The 21,519-nt window shown below is 58.4% G+C and overlaps 1 protein-coding gene and 1 pseudogene across 8 annotated transcripts in view; both read right to left on the bottom strand.

Annotated features, from left to right (window-relative positions):
- Positions 1 to 15,617: 15,617 nt before the first annotated feature.
- The window catches only part of BAHCC1 (BAH domain and coiled-coil containing 1), a 63,934-nt gene continuing 58,032 nt past the window's right edge, over positions 15,618 to 21,519 (bottom strand). For 7 of the 8 annotated variants that reach the window (XM_054256598.2, XM_054256593.2, XM_054256597.2 and 4 more), the window contains 3 exons: positions 20,299 to 21,476; positions 18,996 to 19,232; positions 15,618 to 18,337 (listed from right to left, as the gene is read on the bottom strand). In XM_054256598.2, coding sequence (XP_054112573.2) covers positions 18,131 to 18,337; positions 18,996 to 19,232; positions 20,299 to 21,476 — 1,622 coding nt within the window. In that variant the 3' untranslated portion in view covers positions 15,618 to 18,130. The remainder of the gene's footprint in view (positions 18,338 to 18,995; positions 19,233 to 20,298; positions 21,477 to 21,519) is intronic. The other variant, XM_054256596.2, reaches the window with a different exon arrangement.
- LOC103793424 (uncharacterized) lies at positions 16,728 to 17,579 on the bottom strand (annotated as a pseudogene).

Genomic DNA, 21,519 nt, shown 5'->3' with positions numbered 1-21,519 from the left:
CTGGGGGGGTGGGGGGTCTCTCACGGCCCCTCTCAGGCAAGATCAGGCCTTTTTATCATTGGCTTAGGTTTCAGGAAGGTCCCAAGCTAATTTGTCAAGGGCTGCGCTTTTCCACAATTCCCAGGACACAGGGAGAAGACGAGGGGAGGGAAACTGATGGACGGAGTTGAAAGCACTCAACCCAGGACAGGCCCCACGCTAGCAGCGCTTCGGGCGTTGGGTCCTGGCGGCTGTGAACAAGCTGGGGGTGGGGCGTTGGGCCGCGCCCCCGTCCCCCAGACCGCCCAGCGCGGACCCCGGCTCCAGGGCGGGGGCGCTGGCAGCTGCACGGACCCCAAGGTGCGGAGAGAACAAAAGGGGCCCCCCGCCCCGCCCCCTCACCCTGGCCGGCTCGCCGCGGCCAATCGGCGAGGCCGCTGCCGCCTCCGCTCTCTGATTGGCTGAGCGGTGGCCAATCGGGTGTCCGGGCCGCCAGCCCGTGCTGCCCCACGTGGGGTGGCGCGCGCGGCTGTTAGCGGACTGCAGCGGGCGGGGCGCGGGGTTCGGTCGCGCGCGGCGCGCCTCGGGGACGCGACCCGCGCCACCCCCCGCCGCCCTGGCTGTCCCGAGGCCCCCAGCGGGCGGCGCCGAGGCTTCGGGCGCATGGGGCTCCGAGCCGTCGCCGGGTGCTGTGCGATTCCCGGCTAGGAGACGCTGGGTCGGCGTCGCGGCTGCCCCCCTGTCCACGCGGGAGGTGGAACGAGCGGCGCTCAGGGACCAGGAGCGAAGGCAGTCTCACCTGGCGAGGCGGGAAGGCTGAGGTGGTCTGTGGAAGGAAGAGGCGGGCCTGCCGCTGGTGGTGGTGGGATCAATTCATTCATTGATTGAGCCTGTCATTGACACCTACTCCAGGGCCCTAGGGACACAGACAGCGGTGGCCCCCAGCGGAGGCTTGGGGGCTAGCCTCCCACCAGTTTCCATTAGTCTCCCCTCCAAACTACTCCAAGTGGAACCTACAAATATGTTTTTTGATATGGGCAATTGACACAGCCTTGCATTTTTACGGCACCCTCAGACAGGGTATTTGAGGAGAGTTGAATAAAAATTAAAGGAGAGATGTGCAGTAGTACCCAGGGCCAGCAACAATGGGGGGGAGCTGCTACCCCCTGAGACCTGGAGGGCATAGAAGAGGCAGAAGACCTGCCATAGAAGAGGCAGTCTTCAGGAGCCGTGACCCTGGAGAGGGACACAGCCACCCGGCAGGGAGGAGCTGCTGCTGTACACTGACCTCACCCCTTCTGCCTGCTTCGCGCGCCTGCGGGCTGCGCATTGGCTGAAGCAGGTGGAAGCCAGGGAGCAAGGAGGCCCCATGGATCCGGTGCCTACAGCCAGCTTCCCGGGGCACAGAGCAGGGGTTGTGGTGGGGCCCTGGGAAGGTGTCCAGCACCTGTCTGGAAGTGTGAGTAAAAGCGTCGTAGAAAATGTTCCTGTTCTGCTTTGTTTTGTGGGCAGTGACATATAATGAAACCAATGTGCAGCCCATCCAGAGGATGCCTAAGATGGGGCACGGCCAGGCTGAGTGCCTCCTCTTGCAGAACCATTAGGAGCTGTCCCAGAGCCAAGGGGGCCTTCCTGGGAGAGCTTCCCATTCGTAGGAGGCCATCCTGTAAGTAATGAGTCACAAAATGAGGCAGGACTGTGGAGGAGGAATCCCTGTGTCTGTGCATGCCCAGCGCTGTCCAGTCACCTCTTCCGGGGGTCCTCCCAGATGCTCCGGCGCTTGCCCATCTTAGCAGCTGTCACAAGTCACTGCTGGCACCTTAATTCCCAAGGGCAGGGACTGATCCTGTTAGCTGTTGTCTCTTCAAGGGGCCTGCATCTGGAAGGAGGATGAGTCTGCCTGGGTGAGGCCTGAGATGGGGGCATCCTTCTGAGGAAGGGGACATTTATTCACTCACCAAACCTTCTCAGGGAGCCTTTCTCTGCTAGGTTGGGTTCAGCCCCAGGGAGCCCAAGGGAGAAAGGATGTCATCCAGACTTGCAGACATCTGTGGTCCAACAATGCTGCCATGCACGGGCTCACGGTGAGGTGGCTTGAACCCAGGTCCCCTGAGAGGCTCAGGAGTGGGAGGAGAGGGTGTGGCACTTGAGCTTTGAAGGGCAGGTAGTAGGAGCGGTGGAGAAGCTGAAGAAAGGCAGGGGGCAAGGAGGTGCCACCATGGGGATCAAGGACGTGGCGTCTGGGGATTGTGTCTGTGCACAGCCGGCCTCTGCCTCTCAGGCATCAGGAGACCAGGGTGAGGCACCCCTGCCCCTGGCTTCTCCACCTGTCATATGGTGATGATGATAGGGTTGCTGGGCAGGCTTAGGGGATGTAGGTGATGTGCAGCACAGCATCTTGGTAATTACAGGCTCCATAAGTATATGTGAGCTATCATTATAAGCATTTGTTGCAGTTGAGGAGCTGGTGGTGGGCTTGGCTGGAGTGAGCTGCCTGTGGGGGGCTGTGAGGTTAGTGAGGATGGCCCTCTCTCAGGGACAAGGAGGCTGCCTCTCACTCCTGCAGCGCACGTGGCAGACATGACTAATCCATCAGCCACTTTCTCCCACAGAGCCCAACAGTGGCCTCAGGCCCTCAACTCCAGGCAGCCCCTGCTAATCAATCACAGCTGGCACACAGATGGCCCTACCTGCCACCGAACTCCAGCAACATCAAAAGCTGGGATCTGGGCTGGGTTCGGTGAATCATGCCTGTAATCCCGACACTTTCAGAGGCCGAGGTGGGAGGATTGTTTGAGCCCAGGGAGGTTGAAGCTGCAGTGAGCCCTGACCGCGCCAATGTATTCCAGCCTGGGCAACAGAGTGAGTGAGTGCCTGTCTCAAAAAATAAGACAATAAAATAAAATAAAATTTGGAAGTTGGAATTTAGTGGCTCAGAATCAGAAGTGCCCCCAACTCCAGGCCTGTTTCTCATGAGGAAGGGCATCCTGGGCTGGTGGATGGGTTTTTTTTTTCTTTTTGGGATAAGGTCTCACTCTGTCACTCAGGCTGGAGTGCTGTGGCATGATCTTGGCTCACTGCAGCCTCCGCCTCCCAGACTCAAGTGATCCTCCCACCTCAGCTTCCTGAGTAGCTGGGACTACAGGTGTGTGCCACCATGCTCGACCACGTTCTATTTTATTTTATTTTATTTTTGAGATGAAGTCTCGCTCTGTCACCCAGACTTGAGTGCAATGGCAAGATCTTGGCTCACTGCAACCTCCACCTCCTGGGTTCAAGTGATTCTCCTTCCTCAGCCTCCCAAGTAGCTGGGACCACAGGTGCCGCCACCACACCTTGTTAATTTTTGTATTTTTGTAGTAGAGACAGAGTTTCATCATGTTGACCAGGCTGGTCTTGAACTCCTGACATCAGGTGATCCTCCTGCCTTGGCCTCCCAAAGTGCTGGGATTATGGGTGTGAGCCACTGCTCCCGGCCTTAAATTGTTATTTAAAATGTGGGCTGGGTGAGGTGGTGGTTTTGGTCTGTAATCCCAGCACTTTGAAAGGCCAAGGCAGGTGGATCACTGGAGGCCAGGAGTTTGAGACCAGCCTGGGCAACATGGCAAAACCCTGTCTCTACTAAAAATAGAAAAAATTAGCCAGGCGTGGTGGTGGGCGCCTGTAATCCCAGCTACTCAGGAGGCTGAGGCAAGAGAATTGTTTGAGCTGGGGAGGCAGAGGCTGCAGCGAGCTGAGATAGTGCCATTGCACTCCAGCCTGGGTAACGAGAGGGAAACTCCGTCTCAAAAAAAAAAAATATATATATATATAATAATAATAATGAAGTAAGTGCACCAATCATAAGCTGCAGATCACTGGACTTTCACCTTCCTGTATAGCTATGAACCCATCACCCCAGTCCAGAGAACTCACAGCACTCAGTGGCTCCCTCGTGGCCCTCCCATGGCAGCCCAGGAGCTTTGACACCCATCCCAGAGGCTGCTGTCCCTGGTGCTTAGTTCACACTGGCGGAGGTGCACAGCGGTCCTCTCCATTGTGCTCCCCTGTGCTGGCTCATCGCCGCGTGTCTGCAGTGGTTCTCTTCGTTGCTGTGTTGTATTCTGCTGTCTGGATGTAGCACTTTATCTACTGAGTCTCTTGTTGACAGACATTTAGGTTATCTCCAAAGTTTACAAATAGTGTTGCTACGAACGTTCAGGTGTGAGTCTCCTGGACCTGTGCCCAACAGTGGGGGTCTCTGGTGGGTGTTGGCAGACATGCCAGCTCTCCAAGCTGCTGTCCTGACCAGGTGGGTTCTGATTACTCCACACGGTGCTGGCACTGGGGACTGTCTGTCCTTTCCCGTAGGCCATTTGGGGGGTGGGGAAGTTGCTCCGCGTCCCCATCATCCCGAAATCTCCGTGGATGGGAGACTTACTGGGGGGCCTGCGTGACCCCATGCGCAGCCACCAGTAAGCACTCTGGGAATGCAGCCTCAATTCCTTCCTCATGTTTGAAACCCGAGTTCAGAAAATGAAGCATGGCTGGGTATAGGTTGCTGGAAGGCCCTGAGGCTTGCAACCTCTATGCAAAGTCAGGAATGGGGTAGAGAAGACAATGGGGTGGAAGAAACAGGCTGGAAGGGGGACTCTGGGCATTGGGGGAGGGTAGAGAGAGGAACACAAGTGGCGGGAGCTGAGGAAGGGGTAGGGAGGGCGGAGGGTCACGGAGTCAGCAGTCAGCACTCACCAGGACCAGGCTTACCTGATCAGGGTTCATCGGGTGCCTGCTGGAGCCCAGACCCTCAGCCGGGAGCTGGGGACGTAAAGTGAATACTCAGGCAGGGGCCCTGCCCTGACACTGATGACAGGCCTGGGGAGGCTGCAATCAAATAAATCCACAATAAACACATAATTACAGGCTGCACCCAGCGCTTTGTGCTGTGAGAGGGCCTGGCCTGGCAATAACGTCAAGCTGAGCGTGGACCTCAGCCTCGGAGACCATAGAGCCTGTGGCTCTCAAAAGGGGGTCCCAGCAGAACAGGGGATGTCGTGGGTGTGGCAGACAGGGCTGGTCACAGAGGAGAGACAAAGAGACAGGAGCGGACTGACGCGTAACCAACACAGATGTCAGAATTAGATTCAGACTCCACAGAAACACCGCAGAACTAATAGTGACTTCAGCAAGGGGGATGGCTTTTTTAAAATTTTTTTGAGACAGAGTCTCACTCTGTCACCTAGGCTGGAGTGCAATGGTGCAGTCTTGGCTCACTGAAACCTCTGCCTCCCCTGTTCAAGCGATTCTCCTGCCTCAGCCTCCCAAGTAGTGGGACTACAGGCATCTGCCACCACACCCAACTAATTTTTCTATTTGTAGTAGAGACAGGGTTTCACTATGTTGGCCAGGCTGGTCTCAAATTCCTGACCTCGTGATCCACCTGCCTTGGTCTCCCAAATTGCTGGGAATATAGGCATGAGCCACTGCTCCTGGCCTATTTCTTATTCTTTTACATAAGTCCTCAAGGGCCCGTCTGGAGCCTCCATAATTATCAGGAACCCAGGCTCCTCTGTCTTGTTGCTCTGCTATCCCCAACTGGGGTTGCTTTCTCATGACCCAAAATAGCTGCCTATGATCCAGCCATCACACCTACATTCCAGGAAGGGAGAAGAGCACAGCCTTACGTTTAAGGATACTTTCTGCTGCACAAGACATTGCTGTTCACCCTCGTTGCCCAGAACTCAGACCATGGCTGCATCTAGTTGCAAGGCATGCTAGGAAATGTAATTTTCACTCTTCATGGCCAGATACCCAGTTATGAGTTGGGGGCTCTATTACTGAGGAAAAAGGGGGCCAGGTTCTGGGAAGAGCTGATGCTGGAGAAGAGGTGCCAACAGACCCAGTGCTCAGCTGTGTCTCCCAGGAGCCGTCCCGCTGCTGTCACTTTCCACATCATTTTCACGACAAGGAAATCAGGTCTCAGGAAGACCAGTGGCCTGCCCGAGGGCCCACAGGAACCTTCCAGAACTTCCATCTATCTGCTGAGGAGGGGGCTCCAGACCATGACGCCCCCACTGCTCTCTTCCCCGAGATGCTCCACTCTGGGCCCCCGATGACCAAGGCTGTGACGTCACCACTTTAAGCAGGACGCAGGTGTGGCCACAGACCTCCTCCCATCTTCCCGGAGCACAGCAGGTCTGGCAGGGACCCACCTCAGGGTGGCCAGGCTCTGGATGGCAAGGTGTGCCCTCAGCACTGGCAGCCCCTTGCCCCACACAGAAGTTCAGGCACAGAGAGAAGAGGCTGAGCCTCAGACACTGCCGCTGCCCTCAATCCTGGCCTCAGCCCCCATTTGGGCCCAGCGTCAGCATCCTCCGCAGCACCAGAGCTGGGCGTGATCCTCCTGCCCTGGCCTTCTGGAGCGCTGGGATTACCGGGTAAGCCACTGCCCCTGGCCCAGAGCGTTTTTCTCTGCATTCACGTCCGCGTGTGTGGGACAGGATGAGACGTGGGTTTTGTGCTGCCACTGGCTCTGCTCAGCTCCCTGGCCGAGTGGCTGGCTGTCATTCCTATCAGATTAGTGAGGGAGACCCCTGCTGACAAAGGAGTGTCCAGTCCTGTCTTTCAAGGAGGTCTTTGTGTTGGGTACTTGCAGGTACCTGGGAAGGTACATCCCTTCCCACTTCATCAGGCCTCAGCCAGCCCCAGTGTTTGTGGGACCCTGGGAACCCGGAGATGCTCAAAGCATGCACTGTCACTGGGGCTGTGGCAGATCCATCACTTCTCTGAGGAGGGCAGGGGCTGAGGGTAACCCAGACCCTTAGGGTTCTAACTGCTGTAGTCAGCTGAAATGTGGTTAGCACAAAAGGAAGCTATGGTCAGAACGGCCTCCTCGGCGTGGGCCTCTGAGCCTCTGAGGACCCAGCTGTCGTCAGGGTTCTGTCTTTCCATTTGTTTCTGTGTGTCTGTGTCCTTTGCCCTTCCTCTCTGTGTTGGCCTCTGCTTCTCCATTGCAAATGCGTGTTTCCCTGTTCTCCAAGGGGAATGGGGCAGAATGGGGCAGACGGGGGCCCCGTTCTTCTTGACCCATCTTCATGGCCCAGACAGGGCCAGGCCAGCTCCTTCCCAGTGTGGTTACCCAGTAGGAACGCAGGGTCCTTGCCTGTTCCAGGAAAGGGTGTGCTCCTCTGGGCCAGGGGACATGGCCATGTGATCATCCAGGCCTGGGGTTCGGGTATCAACTCTACCACATGGGTCAGGTTGAGGGCAGTTCCAGCACGAAACAGGGGCATCTGTTGCCAGGAGTGGGTGGCAGGAAGACCTTGGGGCAGACACGGCAGTGGAGCCCACACTTAGCCCCTGTGGAAGCCACACATTCTCTTGACCCACGTCCATGACTTTAGGACACCCTGTGGCCATCTGATGGTCAATAAAAACACTCCCTTTTGGCGGGGGGGCGGCAGGTCACACCTGTAATCCCAGCCCTTTGGGAGGCTGAGGACGGCAGGTCACGAGGTCAGGAGTTCAAGACTGTCCCGACCAACATGGTGAGACCCCGTCTCTATTAAAAATACAAAAATTAGCTGGGTGTGGTGGGGGGCACCTGTAGTCCCAGGTACTCAGGAGGCTGAGGCAGGAGAATTGCTTGAACTCGGGAGGCAGAGGTTGCAGTGAGCCGAGATTGCGCCACCGCACTCCAGCCTGGTGGCAGAGTAAGACTCAGTCTCAAAAACAAACAAAAAACACAAGCACTCCCCTTCCCGCAGGAGATGGGCCGGCCCGCTTGGCTGTGGCTGCAAAGGCGACATCCGTGCCTGCTATCTGGGATGCCCATTCCCTGAGTTCTAGTGAGGGTCTGCAGGTGTCTGCAACCATGGAGTGGACGCTGGAACTACCCACTGCCAAAATACCTGACACCCAACAGCAGGGGAGAAAGAGGAAAGAAGGGAAAATAGAGAGTACATAGACCCAGCAAGGAAGTTGAGGATCCCTCCCTTTCCTCAGGGGCCCGTGCTGCCGCCGGGGTCTGCGGGGCCCTCACTCCTGGCCTTCCACTATGCCCTCGCCTCCAGCTGGAGCCTCGAACGGGGGCTCTTTCCCTGGTGGGCGACCTGATGTTTATTCCTGGGGTGTCTGAGCCCCTGTGGCTCTTGCCCTCTTGGAGTTGCAGGGGTCTCCTGTGAGCGTATCGGCGTGTCGTAGGGGTACGTTCTGAGGTCCCCAGCTCTACTCATGTCCCCTTGCCCAACTGCAGGCCAGAATGGCACCCCTGCACCCTCTTCCTTCCACTCACTTTGTGGCACACGGAACATGAAATGGCTCCGAATCCCTGGGCTGTAACAATGTCCTCCTGTGGGTGCCACGCTGCAGACCCGTGCAGCTTGGAGTCAGGATGGGAGGCAGAGCTTAGGGGCACTAGCGTGCCTGGAGCCGGGACTGGAACTTATGCTGGCTTGTGGGGTGCCCTGCCTCAGACTGACCAGGCTGCAGATGCCAGGGACCAAGGGTGAGATGGGGATTGACCTTGGCTTAGCTCCTGGCTGTTCCTGTGCCTGGAAATGAGTCCCTTGGTGGCAGGGGCTGGTGGGCTTCCCTGTGCAGGTCTAGAGGTTCTCTGGTCCCATGGCACGACCTCATCCAGAGCAGCACTTACTCCTAATGGGAGCAACTCGTGTTGCTGCCCAGGCTGTCACGGAAGGAACCAAAGTCATCAATGTGCCCCACAGTGCTGCCAGGTGCCAGTGAAGCATGGCACCGTGGCTGGGATTTCAGGTCCATTGTGGCTTCTACAATTGAGAATTCCTCAGTGGGAATCCAGGCCAGCCATGGGGAGGGCAGTTTCCAGAGGGAGTCTTGGTGTTTGAGCTTCCTCCCTGCCCACTGCCAGTCCGTGGAGCGAGCTGCAGGCTGGCTGGCGGGAGGGAGGTGATGGGCACCCCGGGTGGGTCATGTGCCCACTTGACTCTGAAGCACTCTTCTGTGGTGGGCCTTCTGCTGGGCTCACGTGCGCCTGCCCATGCTCAGCCTCCAGGCACAGCCCAAATGCTTGCTCACCCTCCTCTTCCTTTAACTCCCCTGACTCCTGTCTGCCATTTGTTCATTCCAAGTCCCTCATGTTTGGCCAGATGGCCAGGCGCTGCCCAGGACTCTGTGTTGGCCTTGGCCTTGAATATGGAGACGTCTGCTGGGTGTGCTGCACCTTGGGAGGCCTGCCTGCAGGGTGGGGCTGTGAGGGTGCGGCCATCCACTGGGGGCGGAGCTGGCATCCTAGAGCAACATCTGTAAACTGAGGCTGCTGCCTCCTCCATCAGCAGGTGGTGGGCTTTGCAGAGTCCATGGGTTTGAGGCGAGGGGGTGTCAGTGTAGCAGGACTGGGCTCCAGCAGCTTCCTGGGCCTTCAGGGCCTGCATGGTCTCTTTCTGCCCCATGATGGCTGGCTGGGTGCAGCTGCTTGCAGCCAGGTGGGCTGGGAAGACCCACTTTATGTTGGACTGCTGGGGTTCAAGGTCCAACCACCATTATGTAGGTGGGTTGCCAGATTTAATAAAATACAGAAGTGGGGTGCGGGGCTCACACCTGTAATCCCAGCACTTTGGGAGGCTGAACAGGGAGTTCAAGGCAAGCCTGCGCAATATGGCTAGACACCCCCCAACTCTACAAAAAGTAAAATTAAAAAAATTGCCGGGCTGGTGGCATGTGCCTGTAATCCCAGCTACTTGGGAGGCTGAGTGGGAGGACAGCTTGAGCCCAGGAGGTGGAGGCTACAATGAGCCGAGATCCCACCACTGCACCCCAGCCTGGGCAACAGAGTGAGACCCTCACTGTAACTAAATAAATACATAAAACAGAGGACGTCAGGTTAATTTAAGTTTCAGATAAAGAATAAATAATGTTTAGCATAAGTACATCCCCGATATTGCATGGAACATGCTTTTGTTACAAATTACTTGTTCTTCACCAACAACCTGAATGACACCGCGGACTCTGCAATCCCATTCTGGACTCCGAGGATCGGCCCCGGTCAGAGCCCAGCGCCGGGAGACGAGAACGTGGTGCGTTCACTGCAGGAGGCCTCAGGAAGAGCTGTGAGCCCACTGGGTCCCATTGGTGGGTCCTGATGGGAATCGGCTTAGGTCACGTGCCCAGCCCACAGCCAATCACGGTGGCAGAGGAAGCAGCGCTGCTGTGATTGGCCTGGCCTGAGTCATGTGACTGGAGAGTGGCTGTCCAGGGGCCACGTGGGTGTGGGGCTCGTCTCTGCCCGGGAGGAGGCTCTTCTCGCAGCTTCCAGGACCCTAGGACCATGGCCTCGGACACCCTCTGAGGGCTTTGGCTTTTTGGAGTCCTGCATGTGTGGGGACAGCACCGTTTGCCTGCTGATCCTTCAGAATCCCCCGCTGCCCCACAGAGCTTGCAGCCCTAAGCAGAGGCTGCCTGGGCTCTGGCTGCGCAAACCTGCCTTATCAGTGGGCGTTCATCCCCTTCCTGTCCGGGCCCCCGCGGCATCACCTCTGGCCCTCTGCACCCTCGCTCTAGATTGGCTTTTCAACCCTACCCCACAAAAAGACGAACCATAGTGGGGGCTTCTGGGAGCACCAGGCCAGGAGTGCTTCGCCTAGGGCCAGTGTGGGGACTAACTGGGCCTAGATGTGACAAATATAATTAGCCTGTCAGTGTGGAGTCTCCCCTCACTGGTCTGACCGCTGGCCCCTGAGCCAGCCTGTTTCTTGTAAGTGAAAACAGATTTCCTGACAAGGGGCAACATCGTAAACTTGTTCAAAGGCTCCCAAATAAAAAGGGTGGTTTTAGCTTTCCCCTCTCAGCAAACCAGATTGTGAGGAGGCCTCTAGACCATTCCACCACTGCAGGAAGGGTTTGAGAGCCTTAGGCTCCTCGCTTCTGGAAACCTTCAGGCAGAGGGGCTATGGGAGGCCTCTGGCTTAGCCCACCCCATTGCCATCTGGAACACTTTTTCTCAGTGAAGCCCCAGCCCCCAGCCCGAGGCTCAGTGAGACCAGCATTCCCATGGGCTAGCTGGTCTGCCCCAGGGCTGAGGGCCCAGGCCTAGAGGCTGTTCTCCAAGTTGCTGTTTTCTGAGGTGATGCCAATGGAAGACAATTCCTACCTAGCAAGGCCCCTCTCCTGCATTTCTTCAAGCTGCCTTAGCTCAACTTTTGTCTTCAGATTAAATTAAAGGAAGCAACTCAGATGCCCCCAGAAGTGCATTCTGCTAGGGGCTGAGCTTCCTGGAAGGGCAACAAGACTGCTCCCCTCCCTGGGGGCCTGGAGCTGGATTCCTTGGCTGATCCATACTGAGGAAGGAACCCATCCTTTGGCCTTCGATGCGGCTTCTCCCTTGGAGTTACTGGTGTGTCAGGTGCCAGGGCTTCTGTGCTGTCCTTCCCTCCTGGGCTCTGAGTTTCTGGGGGGTGGGGGCTTTGTGTAATCTTCTCAACACTGCATCCTGGTGCCTGGCACAGGACATGGCACACAGTAGGTCTTGAGTTTATATTAGAAATTGAAATGACGGACAGATATGGATGGGCAGATGGACAGAGGAGTGGATGACTAGAAGGAAAAAGCTGTGGCCATGCCAAGAACAGATCACATCGTCAGGGCTGAGAACCAACATGCACTGAGTCTGCTCTGATGGCACAGGGCCATCACAGGCCTCTCCTGGCAGGACGGCAGATTCTAGGATATCTGGGATAGGGTGGACATGTTGTTTCCCCACCAGCCCTGGGTATCATGAGGGACCCTGCTGTCCTCTGTCCAGGGAGACAAGACTGATTTCCCCTGAATAGTAGGTGTTGGCCCAGGAGGCCTAGGGTGCTGTGTCAATCCCTTGCCTTTTCTTTCTGTAAATGGGCGCAGTCGGCCTTGGGAGCCTCCAAAAAACAGACAGGAGACACCCATCAGAGTGGCCCCAGTGACTTAAAACATAGGATACAGCCTGCCTGAAAACTCAATCTAAGCAACGGAAAGGGGCAAACGATGTCGGGGGACATGGAATGGAAGAAAAAAAACATGCTTTTCCTTCCCAGTGCTGTGGCGACATCGGGCCGAGACCATGTGTCCTGCTCATGGAAAACCCTGCTCTGGGCCCCACATGGCTACTGTCGGTGTCTGCTCTTGGTCTGCTGCTTCTTCCTGCTTTGGGGAAGCCTATGCCCAGGACCTCAGGAGTCCTGGGGATGGAATGGAAGCGGAAGTGTGGCTGGCCTTGGGAAGTGAGGCAAGCGCTGCCAGGGCTCTGAGCGCAGAGCTCATCTCTGTGGCGAGACACGGACACATTGGAGGTCTGGAGGTGGGCCCTGTTCCTCTTTCTGCCCAAACTGGCCTCTCAAGCCTCCCTTAGGTGCAGGTGGGGACACAGGCCTGGGGGCTGAGGCTGTGAGCCAAGGGAAAGGGACCCCCATGCCGACGGGGCCCTGCTCATGCATCCATCCAGAAATCCCTTGGGCTGCCTGTGAGCCCATCCTGGTCTCATGGGTGGGGGAAAGAGACTCAAGGTCTGTATTTCACAGAGAAGGACCCTGGGGTCCAAGCTGTTGGAAAGGCAGGCTGACCCCAGGCTACACTCCTACCCCACCAACCAGTGCCTGGCTCAGCTCCCCAACTGAGGCAGGGGCAGGCCTGGGGCCTGGGTCACTCAGACTCCTGGTCCCTCTGCCAGCTGTGCTGTGGTCCCAGGTGGGCACTGAGTGGGGGCAGAGCCTTGAGCAACCCACCCGCCTGTCCCCAGGAATCTCGCTCCCCTAGATGTGTCCTCATCCCCGTCACAACTCCAGGCGGCCTGAGGTGGGTTACAGAGGCTGTGGTGCTAGGGAGGGTCCTCTGGCTTAGAGGAGAGAGGTGCTGGCTTTTCACTGGGACTCCTGGGGAGTGGGATAGGGTGGCTCTGGGGGGAGAGTGGAGGCTGAGGGGCCCAGGTTCCTGGTAGGGGCTTGGCAGGAGGCAGGGGTCTATTCAAGGTCATTCCTATGGGGTTCTGCCTCTGCTTGTTTCCTTAGCCAGCACCCAGGGGCCTCCTCACCCTGCCTGCTGTAGACTCAGGAGACTATCAGAGGCCACTGGCATGGGCGTCCGGCCAGCTCCAGTGTCTGGTGACCCCTTGATGGCTGAGGTGCGCGGCTGCCTCTCCCCCAGTCCCTGCCAACCCCCAGCAACCTCGCCAGGCTGGGGACCAACAATTAAAGCCCCCTGGTCCCCAGTTGGTTTGTGGTATTAAAAACGAATTGCGATCAGCCGAGTTGTCATTTCTCCCTGATAAAACATCACTTTTATTGATTCGCTCACCCAGCGCCAGCATTTATCTTGCTCCAGCATTTCACATAATGGCTTGTTTGTCTTGATCAAAGTGTAGTCTTGCATGTTTAACCCTTGGGGCTCCACAGCTGTGCACGCCCAGCCCCCACCATCCTTCCCACCATGCCCCACCCTTTGCTGAAGCCCTGTTCTGGGGGCAGGACGTGCTGGAAGGCAAGGATGTCCCTATCTGAGATAAGGTGGGAGGAAGTTGCCGGGAGGAGAAGCAGTGGAACCAAGTGTAGGACAGTGGGGGGGGTCCCAGGCCAGGCCCAGGTGCAAGTCCGGCCCTGGAACTCAGCAGTGTGCCCTGCAGGGCTCCTGGGAAGGTCAGACCCTCGATGTCGGGGGCTCACCTAAGCCTGCTGTAGACCCCACTAGCTGCGCCCAAGGCACCTGCCTACTGGGCTCACCTGTGTCACCCCCTTCAGCAGGCCCCCTCCCCTCTGGCCATTTCACACCCTCAGCCCCACCTGGACCTCTAGTCTGGCCCTGTGCCACCCCGGCCTTTAAAGCCTATCTCTTGGTGCCAGCCCCTCCCCCCGGGTACCTGTGCTGGCCTGGGCCCTTTAACCTTGACCCCCAGGCGCCTGGCTGGGCTGGCTCCTCTAACCCAGAACCCCTTCTAACTCCCCCAGGCACCTGTACCAGCCCGGGCCCTCTAACCCTGACCCCCAGGCTGCAGATCAAGTGCCCCAATTTGCAGACTCTGCTTAGAGCCTGTGGAGCAGCCATTGTCCAGGAGAGAACAGGCTCAACTGCTCTCAGGGGCTTGAGATCCGGTCTCCGCCACCCTCTAGCTCCAGCAGCCACTGCTCCCCTGTTGACCACCTCCTGGCCACCCCAGCTGGTTCTTGACAGCCCTGCCCCGGGATCTTCCAAGACAGCCCAGGCATTACTTCCTCCATCGAGCCCACCTGGCTGCCCCAGGGACTCAGTTGTCTGCTTTGCTATATGAGGGTGTCTCTGCTGTCACATGTGGCAGGGGGCAGGGAGCCACAGCGCTGCTCCCCCAGGCCTGGCTCAGCCCCGATAACCTCACTTTTGGCTGAGATGGGGGTGGCCAACCTTGGCGTTCCATGTGTGGCCCCGTGTGCAGCTGCTGGGCCCCACTGTTCTAGTCTCTCCCATCTGCCTGTCGTGAAGGTGGACCCGTGGGCCACTCACTCCCCACCGTGGCTCACTGCCTGGCACACTGCTGGCACCAGGTAGTGCTGCGTGAATGGAGGATTTCAACCTGAGACCTGCTGGCAGAGGAGGTGCCTTGTGGGGTTCCCAGGCAGATGTCACCCCACCAGCCTGGGCTGCACCCGCTCTCTTGCCCCAGAGTCCCTTTGCCACCTTCAGCTCCTCTGTGTGACTGCTCTGTCAGACAAGCTCATGGGGTGGGCAGGAGGCGGCAGTGTCCACACCAGTCCTGGTTCAGGGGTCCAGGAGCCGGGGCAGCAGCCACAGCCCTTCCTCCCTGTTCTGGCCTGGATTCTGCCCCCAAAAAGGAACTGAAATTATGGAAGTCAGGGTCTCCTGAGCCCATAGGGAGTGTCTGGCCCCACCCCAGTCCTTCCTTTCTGACCACAGAGGTCCCCTGACTCAGAAACCTGGTCCAGCAAGCCCTCCCTCCTCAGCGCTTGGCCGGCCAAGGCCCCCATCTGCTCCTGCCCTTGCTGCAGCCCTGGCCGTCCCTGAATACCTCCCTCTGCACTCACGGGGAGGGGGTGGCACTGCTGACTCAGGAGTCACCGTCCTGGACTGTGTTTCCTGGCCTTGGGCGACAGCTACAACCAGACACTCAGGGTCACGGGCGCGGATGTGCGCTGATCTCTCGAAGCTTCCCCAGAGACCCGGAGGTGGAGGGGGACAAGGCCTGTCCTCTGCCCCTCGCTAGCATCAGGCTTCCTCTGGGTCTGCAGCCTCCTGAGCAGGGCTCTCTCCAGCTGGGGCCACACTGCCCCATCCACACACCTGGGCCTGGCGGTCCCTCACATCTGAGGCCCTGCCCAACATGGTGGCTCAGGGACTGCTCTTATCCCTTGTGCCCTCCAGCGGAACCTACTCTGGCCCCAGACTGGTTCAGGCTAGACAGGGACTGACAAGGGGTCTGTGAGACCAACCAGCGAAGAGGCCTCCTCCTGGAGGGACCCCACAACTAAGCCCACCCGACCAGTTCCGGTCACATGTTACATTCCTGGCCAAGGCCCAGTGCCCTGAGGGGCTTCACTTTGGCCACATTGGGGGTGGTGGGGAGGCCTGACCCAGAAGTCCCAGCTCTGGGAATGGGAGGCTTCTGCTGAGCCCTGGAGCCCTGGCGACCCAGGAGTAACCGTGGGACACAGAACCTGGGACCACTGAGAACCTGTACAATAGTCCATATATTTATTCTGAAGCAAGTTATCAATAAAAAATTTAATACTAAAATGCCTTTACATAGAGTCTGCTGTTCATAAAACCTTTGTGTGTTTTTTGTCTGTTTTTAGTGTTTACATTGAAAAAAAAATGCAACCATCCCCTTAGTTTACACATTTACAGGAATCGTGCCTTTGTCACGTTAACCACGGAAAGGGGGAGGGGTCACAGCATTTGCGCGCGCGCACACACACACACAGAAAGGAAAAGACAGAAAAACCAGGGACAAATCAGAGCCCAGCAGAAGCAGGACAGGAACACAGCGGCGGAGCCAAGTGTCCAACCTCCATGGTCGCGCCCTGCTCAGCCTCGGGTGCAAAACGCCTGCCCTTCAACTCCCATGGCTCAGTGTGTCCGTCCCATTGTCGCGCGCTTCCTCACTGGACATTGTTCTGATCCCCGAGCCTCAAGCAGGACCTCATCCAACCACCTCCCCAGACGACCACTGGGAATGAAATATTGCACTCGTGCAAGACAATGGGTAGGCTCGGGGGTGGGAGTGGGGATCCCCAACCACAGCATGATCCCCCAGCCTTCTGTTTCCTAGGGAGCCTCTGGAAATGGCCCTTCGGGGAGGCCAGCCAGCGGGTGAGAAACAGTCCCTAACAGACCCAAGAAAAAACGGGGATCAAGGGGACCTGGGATTTGGGGGTAGGGCACCGGCCAGCACCCCTGCTTCCAAGGCCTACGGTATGGGTGACAGAGCTGGTCCTAGAGCAGCAGCTAACCTGGGGGGCTTTCCTGAAGCTCCTGTGGGGCCAGGGGAGCCTTGGGGTGAAAGGACACAGCGAGTGTGCCCCCCTATGTGTTTCTGAGGTTGAAGGCTGTCAGGCTCAGGTCCAGGCAGCCCTGTCTGTCCTTGGCTGTGGGAGAAGGGGGGTGTGTGTGAGTTCACCTGGGTTATTGGGGCAGAGCCCCCAAAGGTGCTCCTTGCACCTGGGGCCAGGATGTGGGCTCAGGTGGTCAGGGGGACTCTTATTCTATGCCCCAAGCATTAGCCCATCAGGCCCTCTGATCCACCAAGTGTCTGCAGAAAAGGCCCAGAAACCTCTAAAGGGTTAGGGGCAGGCAGAGGGGTCTGAGGGGCAGGCAGATGTGGCTGGTGGAAAAGGGGGACCATGAAGGGGCCTTCCCTTGCCTGTGGTGGGCCGAGGGGGCAGAGCCTGCCCTGGCCACAGCACTTCTGGCCTGGCCCCACCACCATCTATGCCTTGAGCAGGCCAGCAAGCTTGGCCAGGGCTTTGGGGGCACCGATAAAGGTGTCTGGGGGAGGAAAAGGAGCGTCTCTTCCATGCACTCTGCTCTGGGGTGAGGAGAGAACCCGCCATTGTGGGCCCTGAGCCCTGCCCAGCTCAGGGACCTGGCCAAGCTTCCCCTTCATGCGGCATCTGCTTCTTTCAGGAAAGTTAGGGCCCTGGGGGTGAAGAGGGGCTCAGAGCTGGGCGCTGCTTCCCGAGTGTGCCAGGGCGGCGAGGGTGAGGAGGGTGAGGGGCCAGCTCCTGCCTGCTCTGGGTGGAAGCCAGACTCCGTGGCCTTAAACCCACTGGCCATGGAAACAGAAATCAGATACAAGTTGGAATATGTATTCGGGAAATATGATCGAAGCATCGCTTTTTCTTATCAATACTTTAAAATATTTGTTCGTTTTGAGCAGAGGTGAGAAGCGCATGTCCACCGTCACACTCCCTGGTCTGCGCTTTGCCTCTTGGATCCCTTTGTCCCCCATGGCCCCTCATCACCACCCCTGGTTCTAACACTTCTTTTCTAGGAGACATACTGAAAAGAAATAACCCCGACTGACTTTCATCTTGCACGGGCATCCCCCTCGAGAGATCAGAGGGTCCACCAAGGCTCCCACCTGACCCTCCCATGGCCTCTGCCTCCTGCCCCTGCCCAGAGCCGCCTGTCATCCCAGATGCCCTGTTGGAACCCAGCTGGGCTGAGAACACGGAACGAAATCGTTACCCACACGCACACGCACACACACACACACACACACACACACACCTCGACACGTGAATAAGGAAAAATCCTTTTCCACATTTTTCTGTAAAACTTCCCCACAGAAATACAATATTTACATTGAGAAATAAATAGACAACACACCTGATTTCTGCTTTCCCTGGTGGGAGACAGTCGGAGGTACTAGGGAATATGGCTTGGATTAGAATCTCCCGTGAACTGCCGGTGCAGAAAACGGAGGGCGCTGTGGGCGGGGCAGGCCGGGGACCCTTTGGGGCCACTGCCTGACCCTCCGCAGAGACGGGACAGGACTGGGTTCTGACGCCTAGAGCGCTCTTTCCAGGGAAAGCGGAGGAAAGCCTGGGCTGCCCAAGGGCTTGCATATTTGCTCAGACTCGCCCCTGGGAGGCCGGGGCTGCCTCCACCTGGCGGCTCGGCCCACGCCAGGCTGTGTACACAGGGCCCCTGGCGAGGGTGGGAGGCATCTGTGGTGGGCAGGTCAGCACAGGATGGGCACGCCGTCGGCTGTCACCAGGCGCCCAGTGGTGGGGTCATAGGTGCCCGCCAGGTAGTAGAGGTCCTGCCGGTCCTGGCACTTGCGGCTGCGGGCCATCTGCTCGTACTGCTCTCGCGCCACCACCTGGCACTTGTGGGAGATGGTCTGCACGTCGTTCTCATCCTCGTGGCAGGACTGGTACAGCGCGTTCTGGGGATAAGGCATGCGGGGCGTCAGTGGTCGGCCTCAGCCGGAACCCCCCCCAACCCCAGCTCTGTCAGGGTCCCTGGAGGGGCCTGTGTGGCTGGAGGACAGTAACTAGTCCAGAGCCAAGGAGCCTGCCGGGGACCCTCTGTGGGCTGTCAGAGAAATGCTCATTTCCCCAAAGATGGATGTGTCACATGGCCTGGGAAGTGGCTTCTTCTCAAGGAGGAGCAGAGGGCGTGTGAACAGCAATTTCTGTCTCTGGCTGGCATCGGTGGCATGAAGGGCCCATAGGGTGGGGGCTGCCACATGTCTGGGCCTGCCGGATGCTGAGCACTGCTGTGGTCACAACCCCCCACCAGGTGACACTGTCAAAGTAGGGAGGGAACTGGGGGCCCCCCGCTCCAGAATACGCCCATGGGCCATGGCACCAGCTGATCGGGGCTGTGATGGGCCAGGTACTCTGTGTTGGGGCACAGTGCTGGCTGCTGTTGTACCCCCTCCCCAGGTCCTCCCTGGGGACCTCACCTTGCTGTCAGCCCCTGAACTTGCCCTACCACGTGGACCTCACGGGCCTCACCTTGCCATCAGTCCCACACCTTCCCAGCCCTACGGGCCTCACCTTGATATCAGCCCTGCACCTGCCCAGCCACACGGGCCTCACCTTGCCGTCACACTGCCTCTTGCCCAGCTTGGTCTCCTCGGGGTGGTAGAACCATTTGACCTTGACCACCATGTTGCTGCCCCACGACTCCCACATGCTTTCGATGCGGCCGATGTACGGCAGGTTGGGCCGCCCGGCCGACAGGAAGACGGCGCAATCCCCGACACGCAGCGTCTCCTTGCCCCGCACGATGGCCTTGTAGAACAGCTTCCGGGCCTTCCCCTTCATGCCGCGCCGCTGTGGGGTACATGGGTGGGCACTCTGAGAGGCTGGGTCATGGCGGGAGGTGGTGGCCAGAAGGCTGTGAGGGTGTGGGTATGGGTAACGGTGGGGGTGGGTGTAACTGGGCGTGAAAGTTTGGGTGTGAGTGGGTGAGGGTGTCAGTGTGTGGCTGCAGGTGAAGGTTTGAGTGTGTGTGAGGGTGTATGGGTGTGCACAGTGGGTGTGAGCGTGTGGGTGAGTGTGAGGGTATGTGAGGATGTGTTGGTGAGAATGTATGGGTGGGTGTGAGCATAAGGGTATGTATGACTGTTGGTGAGGGTGTATGGGTGGGTGAGTGTGTGGGTGTGTCTGTGTGAGGGTGTGTTGGTGAGGGTAGAATGCATGTCTGTGAGGGTATGTTAGTGAGGGTGTATGGGTGTGAGGGTATAAGTGGGTGTGTTTGTGTGTGAGGATGTGTTGGTGGTGTATGGGTGGGCGTGCATCTGTGAGCGTGGGTGTGAGTGGCAGGGGGCCTACAACAGCAGGAATGGCGGTGCCATGGCTGAAGGCCCTGGGATCGTGATCAGAGCATGGGTTGTGCCTCCACGGACACAGTTGTGACATCCAGACTGACTCTAATGGGACAATGATCTGGGGCAGGGATGTGTGAACGGGATGGTCACTACGACAGTGTTATTCACAAGGGCAAAAGACCCATGAGTGGCTCCACAGGCGCCCCCAGAACAGTGTCCTGGTGAGGACAGAGGCGGCGTCCGAGCACCAGGGATGTGACCCTCTACCTCTGGCAGAGCCAGTTATCGATGTGGGAAGGTGAAGCCAGAACGTGCGAGCAGCTTGGCTGGCCCCGACCCGAAGCCATTTCCACTGTCACGTGAGCCATGGGCTCCAGCGCCTGTCTGCCTTACTGGGTCGTGTGTGGGTTTTTTGTTTCTCCCCAGAGTTTTACAATTTTTTTTTTATTAACTTGAAATCAAGTAGGAAGATAAAAACAGGAGGATGGGAAGGGCAGCGGGGGCATGGCAAGCCCATGTGGGCTTCCCTGGGAGCTGGGAGTTCCTCCTGCTGCCCACTGGAGCCCTACCTGTGTGGGGTTCCCCGACCACTTCCAGAGTTGCCGCGCGGGCAGGAAGGCTGAGATCTTTGGCCGGTTTTCCACGGAGGGCAGCCGCTGCCTCCGGGAGAGCTCTTTGGCTTTGGAGAAGCTCAGGGCCTCTTTGCGCTTGAGCTTGGATTTGCTGCTGCTGGGGCCAGAGCCTACGCCAGTGCCGGCCATGGAGGCCCTGGACAGGAAGCAGCGCTGGGCGTGTGCATGGGGGCTGCTGCCCTTGGAGCGCAGGGCCTCAGGCTGGGCCAGGAGGGTGGGCACAGGGTGGGTGAGGCAGGTCTGCAGCAGCAGGGCTGGGTCCTCGTCGTCTGAGCTATAGGATGAGTCCTCGTTGTCTGAGGAGCAGAGGCTGGAGGTGGACACGGAGCCCGAGGAGGAGGAGGTGGATGAGCCGGAGGAGGAGGAGGACATGGACAGGCGGGTTAGAAAGCGGGACGGCACGCCGGCCGCCAGCCCCGGCCCGTCCTCGTCCTCGTCTGAGTAGGAGCTGTGGCAGTCGCTGTCACAGGGCAGTGGGAACTCGGTCTGGCCCGCGTATTTTCGTAGCGCCAGCCCCATGGGCAGCGGGGGTATGGGCGCTCGCCCCTTCTTGTCCTTGCCCACGAGGGCCGGGTGCGCGTAGCTGGGGCTGGGCAGGGGCCGTGCCAGCTTGGGGCCAAAGTCCTTGTCTCCCATGAGCAGTGCCTTGCAGGTCTTGTTCTTGGGAGAGGTCACGCCCTCATGGTCCAGCTTGACCAGAAACTCGCTGCTCACCCGCCTCCGCCCGCCCTTCTCGGCCTCCGCCCTTTCGGCCTTCTTGGCCCGCAGCAGCTTGTGGGATCCCCCAGGCAGGCCTGGCCCGGAACCACTGACAAAGGGCGCATAGGAGCTGGCCAGGCTGCTGAAAGAGTCAGCTCGGAAGCCGTTGCCGAACACGGGCGCGGACACGCTGTGCACGGGGAACAGCGCTTCGCGGGCGCGCAGCTTCCTGCTGCTGCCGTTGAGCTGGAAGAGGTTCTGCAGCACCGCTGGGCTCTTGCTGGACGCGGCCACTGCCTTCCGCTTGGTCTGCGCCATCGCGGACCAGCTCAGCAAGGGGCTGCCCCGGCGGCCCAGGAAATGGTCGGAGGCTCCCGTGGGAGATTTGGCACCTGAGGTTAAGAGTTCAGCTTTACCTGAGGACAAAAGCCCAGTGGAGTCAGCCTGGGTCCATTCAGC

The sequence above is a fragment of the Callithrix jacchus genome, chromosome 5 (assembly GCF_049354715.1).
Source record: "Callithrix jacchus isolate 240 chromosome 5, calJac240_pri, whole genome shotgun sequence".
Classification (NCBI taxonomy): domain Eukaryota; kingdom Metazoa; phylum Chordata; class Mammalia; order Primates; family Cebidae; genus Callithrix; species Callithrix jacchus.
This window is presented reverse-complemented; position numbering and strand designations above follow the sequence as displayed.